Genomic DNA, 27,900 nt, shown 5'->3' on the forward strand with positions numbered 1-27,900 from the left:
AAGGCTGTACTCAGGACATGGAGTAAAAAGTATTCAATACATTCCTCTTATTCTAGAGTGTTCTCTAATCTTTATTGCTATGAAAAAAAAAATTCTGATCGGTGTTTAAGGTACAGTTTAAATGTAACTTCTATGGAGGTTTTTTTTCTTTTCTCTCATGGAGTTAATCACATGTAAATCCTTTGTGATATCCCAATGATCATTTGCCTAATAGCTACGTGTATATATCTGTCCCCTCCGTTTTTTGTTTATTCTATTTAATGTATTTACATACGGTTTTTCTTTGTGTAGTTTTGATGTGCAGTCTGAGTTTTAACCAGCTTGTACAGTTGTGTAACTACCACCATGATAGGTTCAGAAGAGTTGCCTGGCCCCCAGATTCCCTTGTGCTGCCCTCCCTGCAACCCCAGCCCCTGGCAACCACTGACCTGTTTCTGTTCCTATACTTTTGTCTTTTTCATAGTGTTATATAAGTAGAGTCATACACCATGTAGCCTTTTGAGTCTCCTCCATTTTGCTGTATTTATGGACCTGAGATAATATGTAATTCATCTTTGTTTCTGCCCAGATAAATGCCTAGCATAAATTTGGTGTTCTGCTACTCCTATTAGAGGTTCGGAAATTTCTCTTGTATTGGAATTATCTGCAAGGCTTGCTGAACCACAGAGTGCAGGAGCCCACCTCCAGAGTTTCTGATTCAGTAAGTCTGGAGTGGGGTCCAGGAATTTGCAATTCTTACAACTCCCAGATGATGCTGATGTTGTGCTCTGGGAGCCCCACTTTGAGAACCATTGACCCACAGGCTCTGTGCGATTATGAAACATCTCAGGAGATTCGTATATGCCTGTAAATTTGTGAATTCCAGCCTCAGTGCCATTGAAAGGGGAGGGAGTGTGCTTGTGGTACTTTTTTATACCACATGTGGCTCTCTGCTTTACCAGGGATAACTTCTTCAGCTCACAGTGACTCAAGAAGCAGAGAACACCGAGATTTGTTTGATTCAGTCATTCTCCCCTTGGGAGGGAAACCAAGACGAACGCATCGACTCCTGTAGAGGATGCCAATGCCAGTCATAAGCTAAACCAGTTCCAGTTCTCTCTGGTTCTTCACACAGGCTCGAACAACGTTGGTGTGGAAACCGTGTGTGAGTATGTGTGTGCCATCTTAGAGAAAGCCAATGCGATTAAGGCTGGATCTGGACTCTGAGGGACAGCTCCTGTGGATGCTGAGGATTAGCAGTAACAGCTGCTGTCCTGCCCATTAGAGGAGAAACAGAAGAGAGAACAAAAGGCTTATTTAAAGGATGCATCACTGCAACTCTGAGTGGGGGGAGCCTTTCCATCAAGGCTGAAAGAAAGTGTGATACTAGGTAAGTGGATGTCTTTCTGGGTTAGGTAGACGAGGTGCTGGTGGGAAAGCAGAAATCTCAAGGTTTAAGGAGGAGAGGGTGGTAGTTGAGGCTATGACCGTGGTCTGTGGGACGTGCCCTTCCCCCCTTCCCCTGTAGGCATCTGTGTTTGATCTGACCTGGGGAGAGGAGACCACCTTCTGCCATCTACAAAGGCTCAAGGGACATTTCCTTGTGGCCCTTCTGGAAGAAAATGGAAAAGGCCCTGTGTCCCCTCAACTGAGAATATGGTTTTACAGCTCATTGTTCATTATTTCTTAATGTGTCTGGGAAACTGTAGGAATGGTCCTTTGTGGTGTAGAGGTTTTTGACTTTTTTGCCTCATGGAAGGCAAACCTAGTAGAGAAAGGTATTGTCCGAATTATTTGGGGTCACGTATTTATAGCTACTTTCACTAAATTTTAAGTCTTTTATTTTTACCTTTTAAAACTAGCTTATTAGAGAGGGGGCTGCTGTTGCCATGTACTGCTCCTTAGATCAACGTATTAGCTGCCCTTTGAAAATTCTTGTGTATATAAACAATTTCAAAAAACCTACTTTTAAAAGATACCTGACCATTCTGAATGGTTTTCTTTCTTTAATTTTTTTTAAGTTTATTTATTTTGAGAGAGAGAGAGACAGCGTGAGCACAAGCAGGGTTGGGACAGAAAGAGGGGGGAGAGAGAATCCCAAGCAGGCCCACACTGTCAGCACAGAGCCCGATGCAAGGCTCAAATTGATGAACTGTGAGATCATGACCTGAGCTGAAATGAAGAGCTGGATGCTTAGCCCACTGAGCCACTGAGGTGCCCTCTGAATGCTTATTCAGAGAGCAGTTTTCAACCTGTCGTATTTGCTATCTCTCACAATATTCTCATCTGAGAACTCATTTTTTACACAATTTTTAATTCTTTCTGTTGATGGCATTAGAGCTGGCAAACAAAAATGAAACTTACTCTATAAATGTTATTTTATCCAATCATTTGATTCTATTCCTGAGTCCTTTTTTTTTCTTTTTCTGCCAATAAAGTTAACAATGGATCAGCTTGGGTGTAACTTTCTTTGCTCATCTTCTCTGTGAAAAAGTAGTGAAATAACTAAAGCCAGTCAACAGAAGGGAGGGCAAGAAGATATCAAAGTGTTGCAAATTTAACAGTTACCTCTAAATAATAGATAGTTGGCAGAAATTTTGTAACATTCAGCTCTGTAATTTACAAGTGTAGAGATAAGATACTAACCCAAGCCACCATATGCCATGTGGCCTGACCATATTGGAGTACTGGGTGATTCACTTCCACAATAATGTATTATAGCTCACACTGCCCTTGGAGATCAGACAGCTTGTAAAGAGTTCACATTAGGATACAAATATTTTCTCGTCTTATTTCCTTGACTTAATCAAATCCTCCCTTTGAAAAGAAACAGTCTAGTCTTATAAGAAAATTATAAGACAGGCTTTAAAAAAAATATTTAGAAATGAAACACTTTCTATAGCCTGGCACATCTTTTTGATCTTGACCTTGAACCCTTGAAATCTGGGGAGGCGGCACTAAAGCTATCTCAGGTTTAAAGGCAGTGTGGGATTCAGGTCGGTTAAAGGCAGCGTGGATTCAGAACAGTCACATTCAAAACGACGTCATATTATTTTCTTACATAACATCTGGATTGAAGCTGATACTTCTCGTGACGCAAGATAAGGGGAGGATGAGGGTCCCTGCTGCCCTCACAGGCTGGGCTTGTGCAGCTCTCTGCCTGGCTTCCTGCTCAACTGCCTTTTCTCATGGTGCCGGCTCGGTGGCCTGTCAGGACATGCAGCCCAAGCACCTTCAAGCCCAGCCTCAGAACCCCGGCACGCACCACATCACCATTCACACCAGCAGATCTTCCTACTTACCGGGAGACATCGTTCTAGGTATGTATGGGAGAGCTTTGAGAGACCCCCAAGCCCTAGTGACAAATTCCAAGTTGTATTTGTCCCAAGCATGTGTTTTCTTGGCTAAAGTTTGACTTCATCCTAAAAAGCAATTATTGAGCCAAAGATACGTATGAACTATTTGTATCATGGAAACCACATAAATAATCTCTATATTGATACTCATTTTTACAAGCGGGCACAAATAGCATTACAATAAGAAAGTATCCATCCTTCTAAGATAAATATAATTACCCCAAACAAACTTCATGTATTGTGTGTGTTCGTGCATGCGTGTGTGAAATAGACTTTAGCTTCTCCTTATTTAAAACGAAAGTTATTTGCAGAGTGAAAAGAGTATTTCCTGCTATTTTAGTTTAGGTGCCTGCAAAAACCGAGAAGGAACTTGAGTGAAGGTAGTTTATTTGGGCGATGATTCCAGGAAGTACAGATGAGGAAAGGGAGACAGGGGAGAGAGAGACACCAGTAAGAAGTGCGAGACTAGGCAGGTCACTGCCGTGGATAACTGGGACTCAATTCCAGTGGAGACCATCTAAGAAACCACACAAAACACACCTCTGAATCATCTCTCAGGACGTTGGAGGGACCAGGGCACTTACGGGTGGAGGGTAGTGTCCCCACCACGCATATACACTCACACACACACACACACACACACATACACACACACTTCAGAGTCATGCCTGCTTACCTCGGACCAAGCTCCCAGCAGAAAAAGCAGAGAAGAGATCTACAGGTACTGAAAGCAGTAGCTGAGTGTAGACAGAAAAGCATCTGTGCAACCACATGTGAACTCAAACATATCAGCAGTGTTTGCTCTACCCCCTTTTGATTTTGCTAATTCTTTTGATGTCAATTAGGGGAAATAAATTAAAATAAAATTTACTCTATAAATATCATTTTATCCAATTGTTCTGCTCTATTGGTATGTGTGGGGAAAAAGTATGTGAGTAAAATTTTGGCCCTCCACAGCAACATAGTCCCCAAACTGAAATACAGGCTATTCTAACAGAGCTTCCCAAACTTTATCATATCACAACACAGCTAGAAAATGATAATACGTGTAATGCATGCTGGGGCAAAGGCAAGAGGCTACTCAAGGCTGGGGGCAACTTTTCTGGGGCTCCAACCACCACAGTACGCACCCAGGCACCAGCATGAAGGGATCAATGTATCAGCACCCCTGTGTTCTGTGGCTAAAGGAAAGAAAATGGTAAAAAAAAAAAAAAAAAAAAAAAAAAAAAAAGCTGTAAAAAGTGACCCAAAATACTGTGACACCCAAAACTCTAATAAAAGGTGACCTGAAGGAAAAATGATTGTATTGTTATTGGAAGTAAAACAACATACATAATAAAGAGCTGGAGGGAACACTTCATGGATCCCACTTTATTGTGCTAGGATCACCCTGTTTTCTCTTCTTTTCTTTTTTTTCTGGGACCCCACACTAATCCATGAGCTCCTTGAAGGCAAGGACCGTGTTGTCCTGTTCATGGATGTATGCTCAATGCCTACTACAGTGCCTAGTTTTAAATAATAACTAAATATTGTACAAATGTTTATTAATGAAAGTTCAATTGCAATGGAAAATAAAATGATCGCAGACACTAAGTTGCATTTAGCAAGCCTATAAAGTTATACCCATGATTTTAGCAGCTCATTTAATTACAAACGAGCTTGCCATATTATTTATGTCTGTAAGAAAAATTCCTGCAAGTGAAATTGCTAGATCAAAGGGAGACTGCATTTCTGGGCTTTTTGGTGTGTGGTAAAATATATATAACAAAACGTTTGCCATTCTAATTGAAGTACACCATTCAGTGACATAATTTCACAATGTTGTACAACCATCACCATTATCCATTTCCAGAACTTTTTCATTACCTCAAGCAGAAGCTCAGTAGCCATTAAATAATAATCTCCATCTTCCAGACCCTGGTCACCTCTATAATCTTTCTGTCTTTATGATAGTTTACCTGCTCAGGTACCTCGTATAAATGAATTATACAACATGTTCATTTTGTGTCTAGCTAATTTCATTTACTGTAATGTTTTCTAGGCCTTTCCATGTTGTAGCATGTATCAGAGGTAACTGCATTTTAAATATGGAAAATATTATTAGGTTACCCGCCCCTCGAAGAGTTGGATGGTTTATGGTACTAGCAGTAGTGAATGAGTGTCCTAGTGTTTCCACAGTCCCATCAATAATGGTTAAAATTACACATTTTAAAATTTGTGAACGTGGTAGGTTTAAAATAGTGTCTCATTGATAATTATTTTCTAAATCATGATTGACCTTGCTTTGTTTTCTGTTTGTGTCCTTTGCTAATTTTAAGGTTGGTCATCTTTTTATTGACTCACTAATACTCTTTGTATTTGCCTGTTTTGTATCTTTACAAATACTTTTCTTAGTTTATACTTTGTCTTCTGATTTCTCCTATGTTCATATTTTTTTAAACCTTTTTTTTCTTTCTGGCAACTGGGTTTTTCTCAGGTGTTCCAAACTACAATATTTTTACAAACCACATTTTTCCTAGTTTTTTCTATTTCATTTTTTTAAAATAATGTTTATTTATTTTTGAGAGAGAGAGAGAGAGACAGAGAGAGAGAGAGAGAATGGGGAAGGGGTAGAGAGAGGGAGACACAGAATCTGAAGCAGGCTCCAGGCTCCCAGCTGTCAGCAGAGAGCCCCACATGGGGCTCAAACTCAGGAATTGTGAGATCATGACCTGAGCCGAAGTCAGATGCTTAACCGACTGAGCCTCCCAGGTGCTCCCCGCTCTTTATTTTTAATTTTTTTAATGTTATGTATTTCATTTTTACATAACTCTGATCCAAATCAAATTTGTTTTGGGCATGAAAGAACACTTCAACTCCCCTCCCCTTAATGAATTGTTTACTCTCTGAGGGCTTGTCTTAAGCTTTTAGTTTTGACAATACCCATATAAAATCACCAAATGGAACCACACGTTAAGAGTGCTCACCCTGAATGGATGTGTTCCGTTGCAGTGACCGTGAGAAGCAGTCGGGATTTCATGGGATTTCTACTACAGGCTCGAAGAGTCTCTGATCATCAAATAGCTGGCACTTTTGTTTCCATCCCTCCTCATTCCAAACCGATGGCTTGTTTTCAAGAGGCTGACACGGTCACCCACTCTGACAAGTCCCGGAAGAGAAACCTGGCCTTCGAGTGGCAGGCTCCTGCCCAGCCTGTGGGGGATATTAGATTCCTGTAAGAGTGAGTTAAGTGTTGCTTCTTAGTAATGGAGCCTTACACTTCGAAGAGAGGGGGCTTCTCCTCTCCTTTCCTTCATGCTTCGTCCCCTACTCCAGCCACCTAATGACAAGGACAGGGTCATGAGGACTGCCCCAACTAGACAGCCTATGCAGAGGCTAGCTAACAAGGAACTTACCCCCAGCTTCCCACTTTGTCGTTATCCATGGCTCAAGAGTACGTGATTTCCCTTCCTCTCTGGGCACAGATGCATCTTGGCCGACCTCTCCAGGAAATAATGGCCAGACAACAAAAGAAGGGCCAGTGGGAGAGTGGGGAAAACTGAGAAAGACAGAGGCTGAGGCATACAGACAAGTAGACACTTCCCTGGGCCCAGGGAAAGCCACTGAGGTCTCCTTGCCTTGCCTGTGGTCTAGCAAACGGGCATAATAATGACAGCACATAACTCAAGGGTTTGTATAGGGATGAAAGAGGCAATATAGGAAAAATGCTTACAATGGTTCCCGGCAACAGCAAACTCCATTTATACATCATTACTCAAAATGAGACACTTGCTTTGCCATTCTTTTCAGACACTTGTGTTTACCAAAAAAGAGATTTTTTTTTTAACTCTTGGGAAAGGGTATGTGCTCCTCAGTTTCTTTCCCCCACACCCCTATATATATATATATATATATACATATATATATATATATATATATATGGGAGGCTTATATATATATAAGGGGGAGGCTGTGCCTGAAGGTGGAGGCATCAAGACTCCATGTTGTCTTCCCCTCCAGATTTTGCCTTTGGCACTGGGAACAATGAAATATGAGCACCACTGCCTGCCCCCTGTCCCCACAGTGACCCTTTTCCATCATTTCCTGGTGGACTAAGTCAACAGACAGGACAGCAAGGAAGAAAACCCTGTGCCATAATGATTTTGCCCATTCAGGAAGGCCAGTATCCATCCACTTGACTGTTGGTGCAACCCAGCTTCTGCCTGGGGCTTTGGTTCTGATCCAATGCAAGGGAATGTGTGTGATTTAGAGTCCTTAAATATGTGGAGTTGCTTTTATTTCTCAAATCACCTCCATTTCTATTTCCAGATTTGCCATCATAGCTGCTCAGTGCTACATAGTAAATAGTTTAGGAGCTATTATTTCCATTTGACAGTGAAGGCACTTGATCAGAAGCCTCTCCCAAAGTCACCCTGTGTTGGCTCACCTCCCGGATCCTTTCCCATGCTAGAAGTGACGATGTGCCTGAGGCCTGAGCCATGACTCTTACTTGTACCCTAACACTTTGGGTGGCCTCAACTAAATTAATCACATTTTTATAACTGCCTTCTGAATATTTAAAATGAGAAAAATGCTAGTAGCCAATAATCCCTACCTCAGTGAAATTTTGGGGAGAATAAATGAAAAACTGTGAAGGTGATTTTCACAAAAGAAAGCCTTAAGTATTCAAAATATTAGAGTACCAATGATGTATCTCTAATGTTTAATGGAATCTACAATTACAATGGAACCATACAATTGTACAACAGAATTATGAAAGTTTCAATTAACAGAGTAATTCAATTAACAATAGACCAGGAATGGCTAATAATAAAGTTAAAATGGAAACTTTTGAGTCTAAACAGTTCAAGAAGACACCTTTTTGTCAAAATGAGGTTTTTAATGACTATATTTATTCAGGAGGGTCATTGATTTATACATATCTTTTCCTGTGTTAATTATTTGATGCTGTTGAGTTTTGGGTTTTTTAAAACAAATTTTTAACATTTATTTATTTTGGAGAGACAGAGAGAGACAGTGCGAGCAGGGGAGGGGCAGAGAGAGAGGGAGACACAGAACCCAAAGCAGGCTCCAGACTCTGAGCTGTCAGCACAGAGCCCAATGTGGGGCTTGAACTCACAAATCGCAAGATCATTACCAAGGCCGAAGTCGGACGCTTAGCCGGCTGAACCACCCCAGGCACCCCGAGTTTTCATTTCTAAAGAGAGTGGAGTCACCCAAAGGACAATACAATCATCTCTTCAGTTTTTCTATTCATTTAGACTTTTATTCTTCTTCAGGTATTATTTAAGGGAAACTAAATCATCGAATCATTTTGCTTTCTTTTTCCACAGTTTATCAGTGGTCCAGTCATATTTCGTTTACTGGGAGAGGATTGAATCCCCTGTGATGTCTCAACAGACACGCAGCAGAACCCATCGTGATGGCCCCGTGCAGCCCAGCTCACCGATGCCAACCCCTGGGTGGAGGCCAGAGGGAACGGAAGGAATCACCCCAGGTACAGCTTGCCATGGGACTCAGAAGCCTGATTGGCATCATTATTTTTATAGCTATCTATTTTCACTTAGAAATTATGGCCACTGGTCCCGGTTCTGGCAACACAAGCAATAAACACCTGCCTCCACCGGCTGCTGCAGTTTTCGGGGACACAGCCGCAGTTGGGAGGGGACACTTGCCCGTGCTGTTTGTTGTGGCAAACAGACTTTGTGTGGTTCAACCTCCCAAATCAAAGTGGGCCCTGGGGTGGACAGTTAGATTCCGCTACAGAGCCAAAAAACAGCACCTACCTCCCTCTACCCCCGCACCTACCGGTCATCACAGTGTCTCAGTGGTTTCCTTCAAACCCCTGGAGCTACACAGGGAGCACAAGAAAGAGATGATCTTTTCTTCTTTTTGTATAAAACCTCATCCAGCTTTAATTGTTACTTTCCATGGTAGGTAGCTGGCTCTTTGCAGCCTGGGTTGGAAAAGGGAATCAGGAATGAGAGGCTGTTTGGATGGCAATGGACTTTTTCTTGGCTCACCACATAACTTGAGACTCCATTGGCCTGTGAACTTCTGAAACAAAACAAAATGAAACAAAGCAGGGGCACCTGGTTGGCTTAGTCGGTAGAGCAACTCTTGGCCTCAGGGTCATGAGTTCAAACCCCACAATGGGTGTGGAGCCTACTTAAAAAATAAAACAAACAAACACAAAACTAACCAGCCAGAGAATAAAGTGGTCATCTGAAAATTCCTGGTGATACGAAACTCATTTCCATTATTTATTTCTAGTTAAGTGCTCCAAATGGATGCACTCTTAAATTCATCCAGCCACTTGCACAGAAGATCCAATCTGTAATCCTCATGATCCCACTTTGCTTTATTCCGTCCTTTGTTTTTGGCCAACATGATGGTGTCTGACGTTGCTCAGTCTGGCAGACCCAGGCACAGAGCTCACCCTGGGCCACTCTCCCTACTGCCCAACACACTCCTCCAACGTTCCCAGCAAGCTACTCCTAAAAGCAGATTAAGATCTCAGGGTCTGGCAGCGTGGCCTAAAGAAGACCCTGCAAACTCAATGCGTGTTTGGTCTCATGTTTTATTTTATAAATCATGCAAATGTTGCATTTTAATCCCAAGCATGTTTGTTTTAATATGAAGATGAGTAAAAGTGAGGTGTCAGGAAGTTGCATCATGTTGGCCCTGCAGCCTGTCTTAGGATGTTACTGGGAACCTTGTCCCTTGGGGGGGCCGGTGGCAGACTCCCATCTGAGCAGCTAAGGGTAAACTCCTTATTACACTGCACACATTCCTCACCTTCTGGCCTAGCCTGTTTTCCTGCCCATTTCTCTACACAGATCCCAGTGTTTCCCAAAGGAAAAAGTAGTGTATGTGTGTGCGTGTGCGTGTGTGTGTGTGTGTGTGCCTGTGCATTGAGATGGGAGAGGGGAAGGGGTGTCATTTAGCAAAGTGAAATAGATTTCTTAACTGTGAGAGACTGCAGTAGGCAAATTACAAATTATGAATTTTCGCATTAGGAAGATGGTATATTGTATTTCCCAAACTTAGTTCCCAATAGACCCTCAGAACACTTCAGGGCCTGATCTTCATGTTTTGCCTTCAGACATTTCCTCAAACAAGGCTCTTCCTCCTGGTAATCTGTTTATCTTTCAAGGGGAGGTTCAAATATCTTCTTTGTGAAACTTTCCCCGTATGTCTGGGGAGAAAATGTAATTGTCTTCTTAATTCTGGTTTTTAAGCTCTCATCACACTGTAATTGATAAGGTCGGGCATCTAAGAGTCTCTCCTCCTAGATTTTGAGTTCAGAACCAACAGTTGCTACCATGCAGCATTTCTGTATCCCCAGGCTTCACAGGAATGCCCGTCATACAATGAATCTGCGGGAAATGGCCGAATGCCTTTAGAGTTCAGGCAAGAATCTAAAACTGTCAACTTTTGCCACGTTCCGTATGTCTGTTAGGCTTCTTTGCTTTTCACTTCATCCTCAATGTTTCTGAGTGATGAAGGCTTTGGATAAGAGTGGCACAAAAAGGAAAAAAAAAAAAAGCATTCCAATCCAGTTAGAACCCTGGCCAGAGAAACCTCAGCTAATGTGTTTTTGTTTTGTTTTTGTTTTTTGCAAACACCATCCTTGGCATCGTAACAGTTATCATGGTAAGCCCTCAGGGTGCCTTGCACCTGTGCCAGGCACTGTGTTCCATGATTCTACATCAGTGATTTTATTTTACTCCTTAGCAGCCCTATGCTCTAGGTACCATTATTGGTACCATTTTGCAACAGAAGAAACTGATGCTCTGGGAGGACTTGCCCCAAACCAGGAGGTAGCAGAGTGGAGAATTGAACCCAGACAATAATCTGACTCTAAAACTGGTCTTGCTTACTTGCTGCGCTGTTTCTAATTTTTATTTCTAATGCTCTGGGCCGTCGTGTTGGCCAGTCATGGATGGGAAATGAGATGGCGGAGAGCAGGGCAGGGGCAGTGATCTCATCTCTGCCCATGGCACAGGCTCAAGTCATTATCATCACCAGGTTATTGTTTCCTCTTAATACTATGGCAAGAAAGATCGAGGACTTTTAAAAATCTTTGATTTGTGGAATTCTGATTTTTTTTTTCCTACCTAGAAGCAGTTTTGGGTAGAGGTAAGGAAAAAAAAAACAACAGTGGTCATAGTGGTTTCTATATTCCTTGAGTGATGACTGTTAAGAATGTACAGGTCCAGAGGGCCAGAGGCTTACTATTTATAAAAATGTTAGAAATCGAGTCCTTTGCCACTTGGCCAGGGGCTTATATTACTGGGCAGATGATCGTTTTGTTGATATTTTTGAGTGTTCCAAACTTAATTTTTTGTCCCCAAGGTACCTTGGTCTCTGGTATTTGCCCCATTATCATAGTTGTTTATTCTAATCAGTATGAGGAAAATGCTCTCACTCTCTTTTGTGGTGTCTTTGGATCTCTGCTTAGCTCCCAGTCCCCCCACCACTCTTCCCCAGCAACGTGCAGACATCTTTGCTGTTGCCCTAACTAGAGCTACAGAGGAGAACAGCTTAGATTCTTCTCCTGCCAGTTTTTGGGTGATGGAATTTCCTGGGGGCACAGAGACTCTGTTGCAATAATCTTCACACACAGCTACTGCAATCAGCAATGGCCAGCAACCCAGAGGGGACAGCAGCCCAACCCTAGAACCATCCTTGGATGTCCGTGGGCTGGAGAGACTCATGGCTCCTGGGAGATTCTCCTCAGAGGGCATTGCTTCCAGCCCTAGCACCTACTTCAGGTAATGGATCAGGGGTGGACCATTCAGTAAGGTGGTAGGATGAGGCCAAACAGTGGGGTGCTGAGAAAACATACATTTCTTGGTGTCTGACAGAAAAGACCTCACCATATTTATTCTTAAGTGCACAAGAAACCCTGATTGTAGAAGGGCTACTGGTCAAAAGGACTGGGTATGAAAATCACCTAGGGAAACTGTATTCTCCTGGCCAGGGTGAGATCCCTGAGATGCTGCTATAAATAAAATAAGATACAAATATACATTTTATAGCTTAGATATGTAAATTTATAATATATAAATACATATTTTATGTAAAATAAATAAAAGCATTCAGTGAGTCTTTGTTGCTATCCTCACTAGCCTCTTCCCCATCCCATCTCCTTTTCCTCTTCAGCCCTCAGCTCCAAACTCAGAAGTCTTTCCAAAGAAATCTGATTTTATCAGCATACATAGCAATGGTAGGAAATGCTGCTTTTTGATCCATATACTTAGTGACCCCTTCTCAGCCCTCTGTCCTTCTCTTTAGGACTCAGGATGATCCAAGCTTTGGTTCATTGGAAACTTGCCTGCCCTCGGATAGGGATGAACAGGTAATAGCCCTGGTTGTGCATGGTTGATGAGGCTGATATTTTGATCCCAGTGTGGGAAGTTCCAGGCTGGGAAAGCAAAGCTATTATACTAGTAGCCAAAATTTGAGAGAAGGACTCAAGGGTATGATATATATTCAGCATCTTTATACCAATCAATACCAGCCTTTCTGTTATACACAGTGTCTCTGAAGTTATTGACAATTGTAGAAATTGATAGTTTTAGTTATTTGTTTTCCCACTTAGCCTCAGTTAATAATTCTTGTCTTTCCACCTCTCCACCCCCACTTTATAACATTGGCCTCAAAACACCATGTATGGTTCCAGAGGTTAGATCAATGGGCGGTATAAAATATACATGTCCACTGATTTACTATTCCTTTGAAGTCTTAAAAGGAACACAAAATAAAACATGGTATAATATTCCTACTCAAATTTATTGGAACCTACAGCAAGATTAAATGTCTTCTTTCATGGGTCCTAGCATAAAAAGACAGTCAAAGCTTTCTGCCATTGGAGATGACAATCACCCAAATTGGTCTGGAAACCTCTTAAAGGACCCTAAGTTTATTCTTGTAACTGGCCTCTATGCTCTCTTTGTGGGGTTTCCATTGGCTACCTCATCCCCATCAACCACAAGGGCATATCTATCTACTTGGGCATTTTATTCTGAGCTCTTTTAGGACCAGGCACAAGGTTGGGTTTTCAGCTGCTGCCTGGGCTTCTTGAAGGATCCCAAGTTAATTGGGAAGTTCAGTGGCAGCTTGGAAGAAGACTAGATCCTTTGACTTCTTTTTTTCCCTTTGCTTTTCTAGGACAAGATGGAATCCTCTAATAGGACTGTGATGAGGTCCCGTCTGTCCACTGTCCATCTTACCTATCCTCGGCATTTCTGGTCCTCTGAAGCATTCACTGGGAGTGAGGCTAGGGCAGCTACCTCAACCCCTGTCTTCCACATTTCTACCACTTCTAGGCCACCTGCTGCAGGCAGCCAGTCAGAGACATCTAGGCCTTCTGCCAGCTTCTTACCTCAGTCGAAGTACAAGGAGCCCAGAGTGGGGGAGGGAAATGGAAGGGGCAGAGGGGGATACCCCAGGAAGCCCAACCCAAGGCCTGAGGTTGAGCAAGAGGGACACAGTGCCCCTTCGGGGCTCCAGCTCAGGACTTCCCAGCTGGGAATCCTGCTTTGCCTTTCAGCCACCTTGGGCATGGCCCTGGCTGCTGGCCTTCGCTACCTGCATGCCCAATATTGCCACACTCAGACGGAAGTATCCTTCAGTGAGCCTGCTGGGGATGCTATTACCAGCAGCGATGGAGGCGAGACTGTGCATGTCAGGAAGATCGGGGAGAACAGTTTTGTTTCAGTTGAAGTGGAATACAACTGGATCACTTCCTCTGTGGGTAGTGAGAAAACAGTCCTCTGAGAAGATCGTGGTACTAGGCAGGCATCTGAGTGGCTGTCCCTAGACCCTGCGGTGTCTCAGCCAGAACAGAGCTAATGAGAATAGCTGATGAGGATAGGGGCTCCCTGTGCCCCCATCAGTGAGCAGTTAGTGGAGGAAGCTGTGAGCAGACCGTTTTATCAACAGAGGGAGTTCTGCCCGAGCTTTGTTGTCTTAACATCTGTAATTTAGCTGCTTTTTTTTTTCTTTTCACAATTAGACGTTCTGTTTGAAGAGTTAAACTCCACACAATGAATATTGTATAACCTGCTCATTAACTAGACTCCTGTGGCCGCCAAGCTTCCTCTGTTGCCTTAAGGAACCTGCAGAAATAGAAATTCTGTCCCTCCTCAGTATGTCAGCCTCATCCCTTCCAACTCTTTGAAAAAAAAAAAAAAGTAATGTTGGGGTTGTGTCTCTTGCAAGAAAAAGAACCGTGGCCCTCACTTTGCCTCTCCAAACCACCCCAGAAGTTTCATTTTCAACACTGGCTCTGCTTCGGTTGACTAGGTGAGTGCAAGGGTATTCAGTCTTCTTGGAAACTCAGAAGCCTGGCAAATCCCCTTGGAAATTGATCTGAAGCAAGGAGAGTTTGAGAGAGCTCGACTGAACACATCTGTGGGAAAACGTATACATGCTGCATAAACACCAGAGTGTGGTAAGCACGCCTCTTCATCAGGTGTAAATGGATCTGAGACTTCCCATCCATTTACACTTGATGGGAGGCTTATGAATCCTAACAGCTAGCAAACATATTGCCTTTTGCCAAAGGTCAGGCTGAAAAAAAACTGATGATCCCACAGTTTGAAGAAGAGCCTCTACTCATCTTTTCAGGGAGAAAAGGAAGACAGCATTGTGGACAAAGTCCATTTTCCTGCTCTTGTGATTTACGAAGATCACTTTGATTTAGGACGTGTCCTATAGATACTGTGTGGGGTCAACAGGTTTGACTATAACTTTTGAATATACTCACCTAATATGACATGTAGAAATTAGCTGCCTTTTCAGAGATAGACCTGCTACAGAGTCACAAAGCATTTTAATGTAGAAACGGAAAAACACTACACATCTGGCAAGGGTGTTTATTCATCCAGCACAGGTAGATCGTACAGGTAGTGTGCTAACTTTGCATACATTTTCACATTTAACTTTCACAATAACTTAATGAGGAAAAAGTGTAGTGACTTGCCAAAGAGAGAGAGGCTTTCATGACATCTCAGTTCAACAACAAAAACATTTTTTTAAAAAAACTGGGGTGTGGGAAAGAGCTAGATCCTGCTGTTTTTCCAGCCTCTTATAGCTCACTGGGCACTAATACCACGATTGTTTCCTCCTGGATTCTGGGCTAGGCAGATCTGTCCCGTCTTTAGTTAAGTGCCTCATTAGGACCAGGGAGACCTAGGTAATTGCGTGTTCACAAATGAAAGTGTTCTAGGAATGCTGTGGAAATGAGTGAATTTACTGTACTCCAATGGCAGCCACAGATATCCTTTTACATATCTCGCCCTCCTCAAAAGAAATCCTCCCCGAGATGCAGACGAGGAACCCACCAGTGGAGAGCTCTCCTCTGACCATCACATCAGATGGCCAAGTGCACTACACATACACCTTCAAGACCTTACCTGTCCAAGAGGACATTTTCCTGGGAAAACAGACTGTTGTCTATTTGTTTCACAACTGTTTGTGAAATAAACTATCCCCAAACTCAGTGGTTTAAAATAGCCGCGACCACCACCACTTGTCGTCCATCACAGTTCTAGGGTTGGCTGGGCTCAGCTGGGCAGTTCATCCGTTCCATGTGTTCTTGACTGAGCTGGAACACCCAAGGTGACTCACTCACGTGGCTGGCAATTAGTCACTGGCTGATGGCTGGGGCTCAGCTGGGGCCGTTGATGAGTGTAGGCAGCAATTTGTTCCTTCTCTTCCTGGTTTCTTACATCATGATGGCTGGGTTCCAAGATGGGTATTCCAAGCAGACAAAACCAGAAATTGGGCGGTGTCTTGAGGCCTAGCCTCAGAAGTAACATGGTTTCACTTCCGCCACTTTCTAGTGGTTACAGGGAGCCATGGGCCAGCTCTCCTTCTTCAGAAGGAAGGGCGATGGATTTCATTTTTGATGGGAGAAGTGGCAAAGGATGCGAAGCTATGTTTAATTCAGTACCTCTCCGGTTAGACTGCCGACCTGCCACAGGACTTATGTGAGAGTAGAAGGAAGGGACATTCATCCCCAAGAGGTGCCCTGAGGGACTTGTCCTGGAAAACATCGAAAGGGGTGAGGGAAATCTCAAACATCAGAGTTAGGTATTTCCTCTTCTCCGGTTCCACGGACAAAATAGTAAAGTGGTGCGGAAGAGTCAGCCAGGTCTCTGAGTCTCAGCTTCCCCATCAGAGAAAAACAAAATTATTTACCTGCTTCGGTTGTTGTGAAGATTAAATGCATGTTCGACATTTAGCCATCTATATAACCAACTGCTTAATGTCACTTTGCAGCCAACACCATCTTTAAATCTAGTCCATTTAGAGAAATTCCGTGGTCAACAAAAACGTTACTCCCTTTCCATGACAGCTTCTCCCTGTCGGCCCCTCCTTCTCCTGCCCAGCGCATGGAGGTGGTCACAGCTTAAGTTGTCATGGTAGCCACTGGCTACAGTTCCTGCTGGGGGTTACACATTTTTGCTGAGACATTCTGAGTAAACTCTTTTTTTGGCAGGGGCAGTGGGGTCCATAGACCTGTAGTCATGAGACATAAAACCCCTCTGTTACTGTGAACTTGAAGGTCCTCTAAGCCTGGCTTCAGAGAAGCCCCAGAGGGGAGCCAGGAGGAAGTGTTAACCTGAAGGCATTTACTAAAGCACAAAGACATTAAAAGAAAAAAAAAAAAAAAAAAGCAAAGCAACTCAAATGCAAAGTCTTAACATAATTTTTTTGTTTTGTAGGAACAGCTACAGAATTGTTGGGCCAGCCACTTCTCAGAGAAGGGGGTTTGGGCTAAATACACATTTAAGGAAAAATGGCAGAAAAACAATTGTTGAAAACTCTATTTCAAACAAATGTTTTTACCTCTATTGTGTTGTGTTAATTCAATAACAGCAGATCGAGAGTAGGAGAGTAGGGGAGAGCCTCAACCTTTCCTATGTTGAGAGGCTATTTCTGGTATTTCTAATTGATTTCTCACCTTGGATACAATATTTTCACTAAATCACAAACTAATGCTTAACGATAGCGTGGCTGAGCTATCCTACTATTGAGGCTGTCTGGATTTTAATTTGCTGTGACAATGTTTGTTGCCTTTAAAAAAAATCCTAATTAACAACAAAAATGGGTCGACAAACCAGTAAATATTTAAATAAGTGTCGTGTTTTATTTGAAACGTTGTCTAGAGATGGCTGACACTTTAGGAATAAATTACAGATATACCCTCTCCCATTCTGGGACTTCCGGTGTTCATCAGTGATCCCAGCCTCTCTGGAATACAGGCTCTGTGATTTGATTTCATTCTACCCCAGACTATCCCCTTCTTCTAAAAGTGGTGTGCAGCAAGGAATTTCTTTTATTCAAGTAAAATGAATTTGCGTCCCTTATTTTATTAAACTTGAGAACAGCCTCAGAAGAACTCTGCTCCTTCTGCAAGTGGAGGCTTTCGGGTGTTGCAAACCCAGGAACGGTCACCTCTGGTTTAGAGCACCAGGAGGGCCTTTATGATAAAAGGAAGTCTGATGTTTAGTTTGTTATTCCATTTTTTACATGCAAAAGGAAAATGTGAATGTGTTGAGACTCTGTTGATAATTGAGTGAAGCTTCCAGGACAACTGAGCCCTGTCGAATGTTTTGTTTTGTTTTGTTTTGTTTTGTTTTTTGGTGGCTTTTTGCTTTTAAAACACAACTCAGTTTTTTTTTTTTCAACATTTATTTTTGAGAGAGAGAGACAGAGTGCGAGTGGGGAGGGGGAGAGAGAGAGACACACACAGAATCCGAAGCAGGCTCCAGGCTCTGAGCTGTCAGCACAGAGCCTGATGTGGGGCTCAAACCCATGAACCATGAGATCATGACCTGAGCCGAAATCGGACACTTAACCGACTGAGCCACCCAGGTGCCCCAAAACATAACTCAGTTTATGCCACACTGTCTCTGAGTTCTCCGGTGGCTTTCCACCTGTCTCCGAATAAAGTCTGAGCATCTGATTGGACTGACCAGGGGCTGTGAGACCTGGTCCCCTGCCCACCTTCTTCCTGGCTCCCCACCTCCACTGTGCAGTCATGAGCGCTCCTTGAACACTGCACCACTTCATTCAGATCACTTGCTCTGGCTGTTCTTGTTGTCTCAAATCCCATCCTCTCTGACCTCTCCTCAAGCCTTCAGAGCTTTGTTCCAATGTTGCCTTATCGGAGAAGCTCCTCCTGGCCATTGCAGTCTTTTCTCGCTCTCTATGCCCCTCCCTGCTTTACAATATTTATAGTACTTATCACTTCCTGAGTCTTATGTATTTATTTGTGTTGTTTATTTTCTGCCTCCACCCGACTGGGATGAGACAGAGACTTTGTTTTACTCATTGATATTCCCCCAGCCCCTCGAGTTGTTCTTAGTACATCGTAAGTAATCAATCAGTAAAAATCATTCATTCATTTGCTAAATGAATGAATGGAAAGTTCCGGCTTTGTGTTGCTACCCCCAGTTCTTGGTCTGGATTGAAGTTGAATATGCAGCACCTGGGGCAGTTCTAGGCAGGGTGTGTGGGCATCAGGAAATGCAGGTTCCTGTCTAGAGGTGAACTAGAGTTCTGTGGGCCGCTGTCTCCAGGGCAGGGGATGTTCTGTGTCTCAGATCCAAGGCTCAGGGAAGTTCTTGGCACAGAGAGGCTGACAATAGACTTAACCTCCCAATCTGAGCTGGGGCAGAAGGAAAGCTGAATGGAGGCTTTCTAAGTCAGAAGCTCCCTGTGAGCACACTTTCTTCAGTGTAGATAGTCCGGCACACGGTTTCTAAGCCCCCATACTCTCAACATTTTGGGCTGGACAATCCTTTGTTGTGGGGCTGTCCTGTGCATTGTAGGACGCTGGGCAGCACATCTGGCCTCTACCCACTAATGACAGTAGCTCCCTCCTCCCCAGTTATGACAGCCAGAAGTGTCTCCAGACATTGCCCAATGTCCCCTGGAGGCCAAAACCAACTCCACTGCAGAACTGCTGGTCGAGTAACTAAGAGCTGCCATTGTAGGCCCCAGGATGAAGCAGGCTTTCCTAAATCGTTCCCATATTCGGGGATAGAGTGGGCAGTACTGACAGAACCGTAGGGTTTAACCGTAGAAATGGCTTTGAAGGTCATCTGACTCAGTGGTTTTGACCTTTTAATTTCGCTTATTGGGTGGAACGATAAAAGTTGGATTCTCTGCTTAAAGTTTGAGGGTATCTGCCCTTCTTCCTTCCCTCCCCCTTTCTCCCTTTCAGCTCACCTTGAGGCACTGCCTCAGAAATTTCACCAACAAGCAAGGTTAAACATTGTTAAAAACACCTCCTTCTTACAGGTGAGGGGAAGAACAAGGCCGCTGAGAGCTCACAGTGGAACAACAAATTAGAGTCTCGGGCCGTCCACAGACTCCTTCCTTCCATCCTGATTTCCAACCCACTTTTCTTTCCAACACACTTGGCAGATCATTTGTTTTCTTGGAGCGTGTGGGGTGCTGTAAATGTTTCAATAGATCCAGAGAGAGCCTGGAATCAAGCAGAAAAATGCCTGGAATGATTAATCTGCATGTGCCATTAGACCCAGGATGATGGGATGTGGGGACTGGCCACTCGTGGTGGGCTAGGCCAAGGCCTGACCTGCTGGGCTGGAATGGACAAGGCCCCAGCAGTGGGTGATGGGGAGAAGACAGACAAAGGGAAAAGGAACCACTGGGTCCACACAGCAAAGGTGCTGGCTGTCATTGTCCCACGACCCAGCTAGGAGCCACTGCTGTAAGAAGCTTCTTTGGCGTGCAGCCAGCATCTTGAACTTACCGCTTCTCTTCCTCTGGACTCTTCATTTTCCTTCCTTCGAATGGCACCTCAGGAGAATCTTCATCCAGCAGCTGATGATAGACAGCTTCTGCACAGGGTTTTGTTACTTGATAGAGGAGAGGGGCTGCCTGGAAATATATTCCATCCGATACTAAAGAATGTATTTTCCTGATTTATAGTCAGGCTAGGCAGGGTTGTCTGAGAGGCAAGGAACCAATGGGAATGTCCATTTTGACTAATGATTAATTATTACATCTAAAGTGATGTTTTCCCATCAACTGATAGGCTGGAAAAATAGACTACAGCTTGCTAGGTTAGCGCCAAGGGTCACAGATGTTGCCTCTGCATTTTCAGATTATATTATCCATTACAGACAGTACCTTCTCATTTAGAAACATAATTTGTTGTTCTCTCAGACCAAAAAAAAGAAAAGAGAAGAAAAAAAAAGGCTGACATTTCACATGCAAGCCAAAGATTAGAATCACTGCACAGGATGGCATATGGAAGTACATTAGGATGTGGTGTCCCTGAATCAAGGACACAAGGCGGCTTGTGCGGAGAGAGATGTAGAAGGCAGTGACTTCTGATCTTTATTATGCAAATATGCAGCCCCGAGAGCCAGGCTGTTTAACCTCATCAGGAGAAATGTCACTGATCATTTCAAGCTCCAAATGTAGCACAAGCATTAGTACTATTATGTTATTATTATTATTATTTGCAGGGCATTATGTAAGCCCGAGCCCTCTGATTAAGCAGAGCCCGTACTTGCCCAGACCCTCGGGGGTTGCAAATCAACTCCTCCAGGTATTAAAAAACAAACAAGCAAGTAGATCAGTTTTGTTCTCTCTCTTTAATGTTTGTGGATGGGACGCTTTGCAGATCGGGTGATGGCCAGGCATGGGTGGAGATAGGGAGGATCCCAACGGCCAGTTTCCACCCCCGGATGCTTAATGAGAGGCTGCCTCCTGTTTCCCGCAGGTCTCGTGCACCAGTGGCAGAGAGGTCAAGAAAAAGCTTAAATAAAGCGTGGCACTGGGGCAGGAGAAGGGCTAGATCAGGGGGTGGATGTGGTGAGGAGGACTGGATAGAGAGAAAGACTCTGCATAGATTAGAAAAGGAGGGACCCTGATGGGGGTGGGGGAGAGACTCCTCTACCCCAGCTCAGGCACCACTGCTACCTTCCAGAGCCATAAAGAAAACTGAAGGCGACCGGATCTAAGAGGTGGAGACAAAAAGAGCTTGGAGTCAAGCAACAAAGAAAAGGAAGTGGAGGAGAAGAGAAAAAGCCGGTGGCAGTGATTAGTGGCCCAGGGCGACAGAAGGCAGAGACTGAACCTCTCTGACCTCCAGGTGTCAGGACCTGAGCTGGCAAAGCCTCCGCTTCCAGAAGACATTCAGCAACAGACATACGGCGGGCGGTAGTGAAATTCTGGAGGAAACAAATGGGCGGTTGTGCGTTTCCCCTTTTCCTCCCACAGCCTGGTACCAGGGGAAAGGTCCAGCTTTAATAAGTCAATATTAATAAGTAACTTTAATAAGTAATAAGGAAGGAGACTGGCTCATTGCATAATTGGAAAGACTAGAAGCTTCTCCACAGACCTTTAGAGTTCCTCTCATCTAGCCCCAGATCCTTTAGATATGAACTCTGCTATCAGGATCCCAGTCCGATTAAATCAGACTTCTTGGGAGTGGGCCCACGTCCATATTTATTAAAGATTTCTAGGTGTTTCGAATGTGCTGCCCTGGCTGAGAGCCGCTGCTTTAGGTTTTGATGAGTATAAATTCCATAAAGGCAGGGATTCTTGTGTGTTTATTCTCGGCTATGTAACCTAGCATTTAGCACAACGCCTGGCACACAGCAGAACTTGCATATAGATTCCCTACGTGAAAGGGTTGTGGGTGAAACAAGGCATTTCTGCAGCAGAAACAAGTCTGTATATAGTAGGCCCTTCAAGGCATCTGTGGAGGGAGTTACCTCCCAGGCCGCCAAGAGCCACGCTCTCAGGATCATGTCTGTCCCTCACTGTGTGAGTAGACATGCAGCATGCTCCCAGTTCTTCCGGAGAGTAAAGCAGAAGTTGTACCCATGGGACCAGCAGTCATCTTTATAGAATAGCTCTGGGGAGGCAACAGGGGCCCTCTTCCATGGGCGATGCTTCCTGAAGTCTTTCCCTTGTGTTCTGGAGGAAAGCCTCTTGTCTGTTGTCCAGCCGTCTCTGGGGTTGGTCACCACTGAGTAGGAAGATGAGAGGTTGAACATAAAAAGGGAGGGCTCCTAAGTTGGAGACTTCATTGGAGCCCGAACTAATTCAGATTCATTAATTCAGATCACTTAGGCAAACACTGAGCACCTGCCATGTGGCAGGATCTGCGTTGGAGGGGGCGGGCACAAGGGGAAGTCTGGTGTGGTCCCTGCCTCTAAGGAGTGGCCAATGGCAGGGTGGCAATATATTCTGATATCCAAGCTGGGCCCTAGACCCAACACCAAGCTGGAGGTTATTACACCCAGCCCCTGACCCCAATCCACCCCTTCCCTCTGTATCAAGCTTAAGAAGTCCTTTTTCAAAGGGAATCTGCCCCTAATGGAAGCCTAATATGTAGATGGGATCAAAGCACAGCTACCCTGGGGGAAGAGAAGTCAGCTCTCCCATCTCCTTTGCTTGTCCTTCTGTCCCTCTTCCTCAAAATACTTCCCGTAAGGCCTTGGGGCTGAGAACTCAGTCTGAACTTGACTGCTGTAAGAACCCTGTTTCCTAGATCGAGCAAGAGTCCTTCAGCCAGATGTTAGGAGACAAGGGAGAGTGGGCAGTGTCCTCTTAACCCACGTGAGACGGTGCCGTGTGCCCATATGAAACCTTTGAGCTGAGAGACACTTTGGGATCTCACTGTTCATCCCCATTTCCACCAAGCAACATGGCATACGCAAGAAAAAAAAGAAAATATTTGGGAGTAAGAAGGGCCTTAATTCAAACTCGACAGCGTGACTGATGGGCTCTACTCTGGAAAGTCCTCCCATGTCTCATAGCTCAGTTTCTACATCTACAAAAGGGGGACTGCATGAATTACTTAGCAGATTTATTGTGAGGGATAGACCTTAGGGCTATTTTGAAATCCTGTTGTTTGAATCCTACGAAGTTATCATTTCACCGTGGGACTCAACTTTTCAAAGGTACCGGAAGCATTTTCTTTATCTTTGTATTCTCGATCTCTGACACGGTAAAGAGCTGGCACGTGATAAATGCTTCTCAGAGACGTCTGCCCGAAGACTTCATCCAGGTAGGGATATCCCCTCATTATTCATTGCACTCAAACCGTCATCACACTACCATCTGCGTGTAGGCTGATTGGGTTATCTTTCCCTCCAGCAGCTGAGGAGTAGTCAGTGGTCACGTCTGGTGGTATTTTCTTCCTTCCTGCTCCTGCTCGGGTTCCGGTCAGTGATGAATTTTGCACAAGTGGAGGGGGATCTAGTCACAGAGTCAGGAGACCCGTCCCTTCGGCTGTAGGATGAGAGGGGCCGCATGAAGGGAAGCTGAGGAGGAACACTAGGTGTGGGCTTAGCTCTGAGTTGGTTTGTTGGGGGAGCATCTGATCAGCATCTCTTCAGGACAAAGGCCAGACTGTAGCACTGTCAAGAGCTGGCGAAACAACCCATTCAGTGGGAGGTGTAATCAGTGTGCCATCTCAGTCCTTTGCTGCTCGCTCAACTTTTAGTTTCCTTCAAAGCCTCAACGTGATATTTCGTGTGTCATCTATCTCCACACTGGACCGTAATTCCCATGAGATCGGGGCCTTGTCTGTCTTGGTGGTCAGAGTCTCGAACATGCCTGGTACCTCTAGAGGTGGTGCTCGAAATACATTCGTGGAATGGAGAAATAAATGAATGGCAGCTGTTTTATTACTACTAGTAGAAGCAGTGGTTACGAGATGAATCGGAATCAACCCAAGCAGATAAAAGTGAATCATCTTTGGAAAGCTCACCAGCCAGGGTAAGAAGGGTCAGAAGCCATTTGAGTTAGCTTCTCGCCGAATTTGGCCTGGGAACCTTTCTTTAGGACTGATGATTTCCTCAGGCCTCCACTAGGAGGCCCTTCATGCTAAACTGAGCAGAGTGAGTGAGGTTTTATGATTGGACAAGGGCTGCCCGGGAGCCTGTGCTGGGGCCCTCGCGGGGAGCGCGGTGGGGGTGCACCGTCTCCCTGGGCTCTGCACCATTCAGAGGCTCCAGACGGCTCGGGCTCTGAGCCAAGCCACTCGGTTCCAGTGGGAAAGCTGACCTTGGCCAGGAAGAATCAGGAAGAGGCACAAATGACTCATTGTCCCACATCCTCCAAGGTAAAAACCCAGCAGTGTGTGTGGCCTTTGGTGCTGGACGTTATTGCAGGCTTGGCTTCCTCCACAGCCAAAATAAAAGCACTCAGCCAGCCAACAACACATGCGCAGCCTAGGAATACGACCAACGGATCTTTTTCGTTGTCCTGTTCCACATATTTCTCTGCACTTAGAGTTTCAAAATACTGAGCATATAACAGGATGGTCTCCACTTCCAAAAGTAGAGCACGATTTCCTTTCAGAGACTTCAGACAGCCTTCATTTCCAACCAAGGCCATGTGACATTTCATGGCCTTGTGGGAGAAATTTGATATGTTTGCAGGTCACGTGTGAAGGAGGTCTCGTTTGAATGTGCTTTATTTTTATTCAGGAGTTTGGGATCCAAGTCACTTATTTGTAAGACCTGCTCCTGCCACCAAATTTCCACTAGAGGGCACTCTTGGAAAATATTTATCGATATATTTTTTTATTGCTCTAAGAAACGCTGTTTTTTAAAAAGAAGAAGAAAAATCAGTCCGTCTAAATTTCAGACCCAGCCCTTTGCCTTCCTTGGAACTATTCCTAATTCTCCCAGAAGCGCAGCCAGAGAGAGAAGTTGGGGAGAGGACAGGCCGCTGCTTCCCTTCACCTGTCCTTTTGTCCACAGGGGATACAGCTGGCCAAGCCGCTAAGCTGGCCCACGGGCCAGCACCCAAATCCCCTCTGCTCCGCAGGGGGCCCATCCCAGCAGACCAGGAATCACCTTGGAAAGGGGCTGTGAGAGTCGAATTTCGGGGCCTCTGGTTGAGTTCAGCCTTTGCTGAGCTCCTGTCCGAGGAGTCTATCTGCTGCCCTGCCCTGCAAGCTAGCAGTGGCAGGAAATTCTCAGAAAAACGCCAGGAAGGGTCAGGGGGCAGCTGGGTGGCCAACAATTAAAAATAGGGCTTCCGGGCAGGCAGCCATGGAGATCTCGCTCGATATGTAAATAAGTGTAAATAAGACCGAGTCTTGGTGATGGAAGGGTGCTGTGCATATTTTGTGCAACCAGGGCTGTCCAGGGCAGTGATGAGTAGTTTTTTTTTTTTTTTTTCCACACAGCCCATGTTAGAAAAGTAAAATTTTTTTCCCACCCAAAAAGAAACGGCTCCATTGAGTTCCACTGGTACAGGTGGGGGAGAGATTATTACACTTTTCTTACTCGATGAGTAGAAAAATGACAATGGGTACATGAGAGTGGCTTTTAGCCACTAAAACCTCAATTCTGGGGCATATCTGATACCCATCTCTGACATTTATGTCACCCTTTCAAGTTCAGGTCATTCACTTGAGTGACCTCATTTTATCCTGGAAACGGCTCCGTAAGGTGGGTATTCCCATCGTCATCCCCATTTCAGAGAAGGAAACCAGACTCGAGGAGGAGCAGTGTTTTGAAGAAGGACACACGCAGTGGTTGGAGCTGGGGTAGAAGTGGTTCACTTTCTTCCATGTAACATTTCACTGAGCTCCTGCCATGCGCCTGGCTCAGTGCTAGCTCTGAATAGGATGCTGCTGCTTCCTTTCTCAAAGACAGGCTCTCTAAACGTCAAGGCGAGCCCTTGGCCTTCACTTGCAAATATTCCTCATTCTTCCAGAAGCACAGCTAGAGAAGGAGGCCAGAGAACACAAAAGCACTTGCTTCTTTTTGTGTACATGGGTGTCTCCCAGGGTGGAAAGAGCTTCGCACAGCTTGGGCTGGGTCAGCAGGGAGTGTCCTTCCCTGGGGTGTCTCATTTACTGGAAGATCAGGGCTGGTCCAGGTGCCCAAGACCACAGCTTGCTTCAGGCCCAGCCTGGCAGGCAGGTGTCCCTCCCGCTCCTTTGGGAGCCATTCCCTTCCGCTGACCTCGGCCCCTCTGTGCACTCCCACATGTGAGCAGACAAGCACTCGTCAAAAGGCTTCTCCCTGTCCAGGGGTTTTGTGCTGCAGGCTTCTTGTTCCATTTCCTCTTTGTGGAGGGGAGCTGAAAGGCCACCTTTGAAAGTGGTCCGGATGGCTCTGGGGAGAAGCAAGGCAGCCGTGACTCCTGAAGTGTTGCCCTGTGGCCTCAGGACTGCAGCGGAGGAGAAAGTCGGAAAGGCAATGAGCAGGGGGGCTGTGGGGCAGTGGTGTTCCAAGCATGCTCTGCAGACCCAGCTTTCGCTGTACTCCATTCGATTTTTTTTCCATGAGCACGTATGACTTTATAACTAAAACCATGGGTGTGCGTGAACACACACGTGCACACAGCTTTAAAACCCAGCTTCTGTCCAGCTTGTCAGGGAAAGTAACGCCATATGCTGTAACAGTGACTGCACATATGGATACAGCCCTCACAGAAATTCAGATGCGGCAGGGAATCTATATTAAAACTGCTGGTATATGTGAGCAGCAACAGATACAATAGGGGGTCATCTCTATTTGATAATAATACCAGTGTGTCCAACAGAGAGTGGGAACAGGATGCACAATGCAAATTGGGTGTTTTAGGGCTTCTTTCTGTTTCAGAAATCTCTGAGGAGAGGAAAAGAAGGCTGAGAAGTGAGAAAGGCAGATGCCACGGTGGTCCTGAGCCCTGTGCTTTTCTCTGTGCTATCGTCTCTTTTCCCCAATTCAACTAAACAAGGGGTAAAGTCAAGCTTAGGTCTGGGGACCCCAGGCTCTGGTCCTAATAAGCAAGGCTGGAGGGACACAGGGAAAGAAGGGGAAGTGGGTTTCCCAGGGACAGAAATGTGGCTGTGGGTTCCCTGTTTCTTTGCTCTTAGAGACAGCTCAGAAGGTCCCTTCACACACGGTGGTCAGGTTGCCACAAGCCAGGTGAACTCTAGAGTAGTGGGACCCACTGCTTACACTCTGGAGGGTCAACAGAGGGGACCATGTGGTCTGCCTCATGCTGGCCAAATGAATCCCGGGCAGCAAACTTGCTGAGGATGCACCCAAAAAACTGAGTGGGCTCCTTCTGTTCATTGCCAGAGAGTCTTAGGAGGACTGGAGCTTCTTGGATGACCCAGAAGGGGTGTGACTCTGTGGATCTGCCGGAAAGAGTTAAAAAGAAGAGATCCTGTGATGATGAAATTCTCCAAGGATGGCCCTGGAGTGGTATTGCACTGACGGGGTTCATGGCCATAGAGGGGAGGGGGCTTGCAAGTATGTAGCCAAGTCAGACCATGTTCTGCATTTGTCAGAGCCATCCAGGGGTGTGGTGTGAGTTCCTCCTACTTGGCTGTGGTGAGGAAAGCCCAGGCTGTGGGTATTTGGTAGACACCCTTCTGAAGGTTGGGCGGGGCCTGTTTATGCACAGGAAGGGAAGAAAGATTTTTCTAAGCTTGAAATGCCTTCAGACCAGTGGCTTCAATGTTTTCACGAGGGAAAAAGAGATGAAAATTAAATGTCCTGGAGGGAACTGTCTCCCACCACCCCTTATCTAGGCACTTTGGGGT

The 27,900-nt window shown here is 45.0% G+C and overlaps 1 protein-coding gene across 2 annotated transcripts; it reads left to right on the forward strand.

Moving 5' to 3' along the window:
* Positions 1–575: 575 nt before the first annotated feature.
* REELD1 (reeler domain containing 1) lies at positions 576–15,774 on the forward strand. 2 transcript variants are annotated; one of them, XM_049631212.1, is made up of 9 exons: positions 577–700; positions 1,115–1,369; positions 3,059–3,299; positions 6,327–6,549; positions 8,669–8,832; positions 11,965–12,112; positions 12,636–12,699; positions 13,512–13,546; positions 14,359–15,774. In XM_049631212.1, exons 3-9 carry the CDS (start codon positions 3,092–3,094, stop codon positions 14,369–14,371), a joined length of 855 nt encoding a protein of 284 aa, XP_049487169.1. In that variant the 5' UTR covers positions 577–700; positions 1,115–1,369; positions 3,059–3,091; the 3' UTR covers positions 14,372–15,774. The 2 variants fall into 2 exon arrangements, with proteins under 2 accessions (XP_049487168.1, XP_049487169.1); XM_049631211.1 differs by having other exon boundaries at positions 576–700; positions 13,512–15,774.
* The last annotated feature ends 12,126 nt before the right edge of the window (positions 15,775–27,900 follow it).

This window comes from Panthera uncia, chromosome B1 (assembly GCF_023721935.1).
Source record: "Panthera uncia isolate 11264 chromosome B1, Puncia_PCG_1.0, whole genome shotgun sequence".
Lineage (NCBI taxonomy): Eukaryota > Metazoa > Chordata > Mammalia > Carnivora > Felidae > Panthera > Panthera uncia.

Coding starts and splice junctions, on each gene's coding strand:
- REELD1 (XM_049631211.1), top strand. CDS start 3,092: ATGAGGGTCCCTGCTGCCCTCACAGGCTGGGCTTGTGCAGCTCTCTGC. Junction 3,300..6,326: donor ACCGGGAGACATCGTTCTAG/GTATGTATGGGA, acceptor GTTCCGTTGCAG/TGACCGTGAGAAGCAGTCGG. Junction 8,833..11,964: donor AACGGAAGGAATCACCCCAG/GTACAGCTTGCC, acceptor CTTCACACACAG/CTACTGCAATCAGCAATGGC.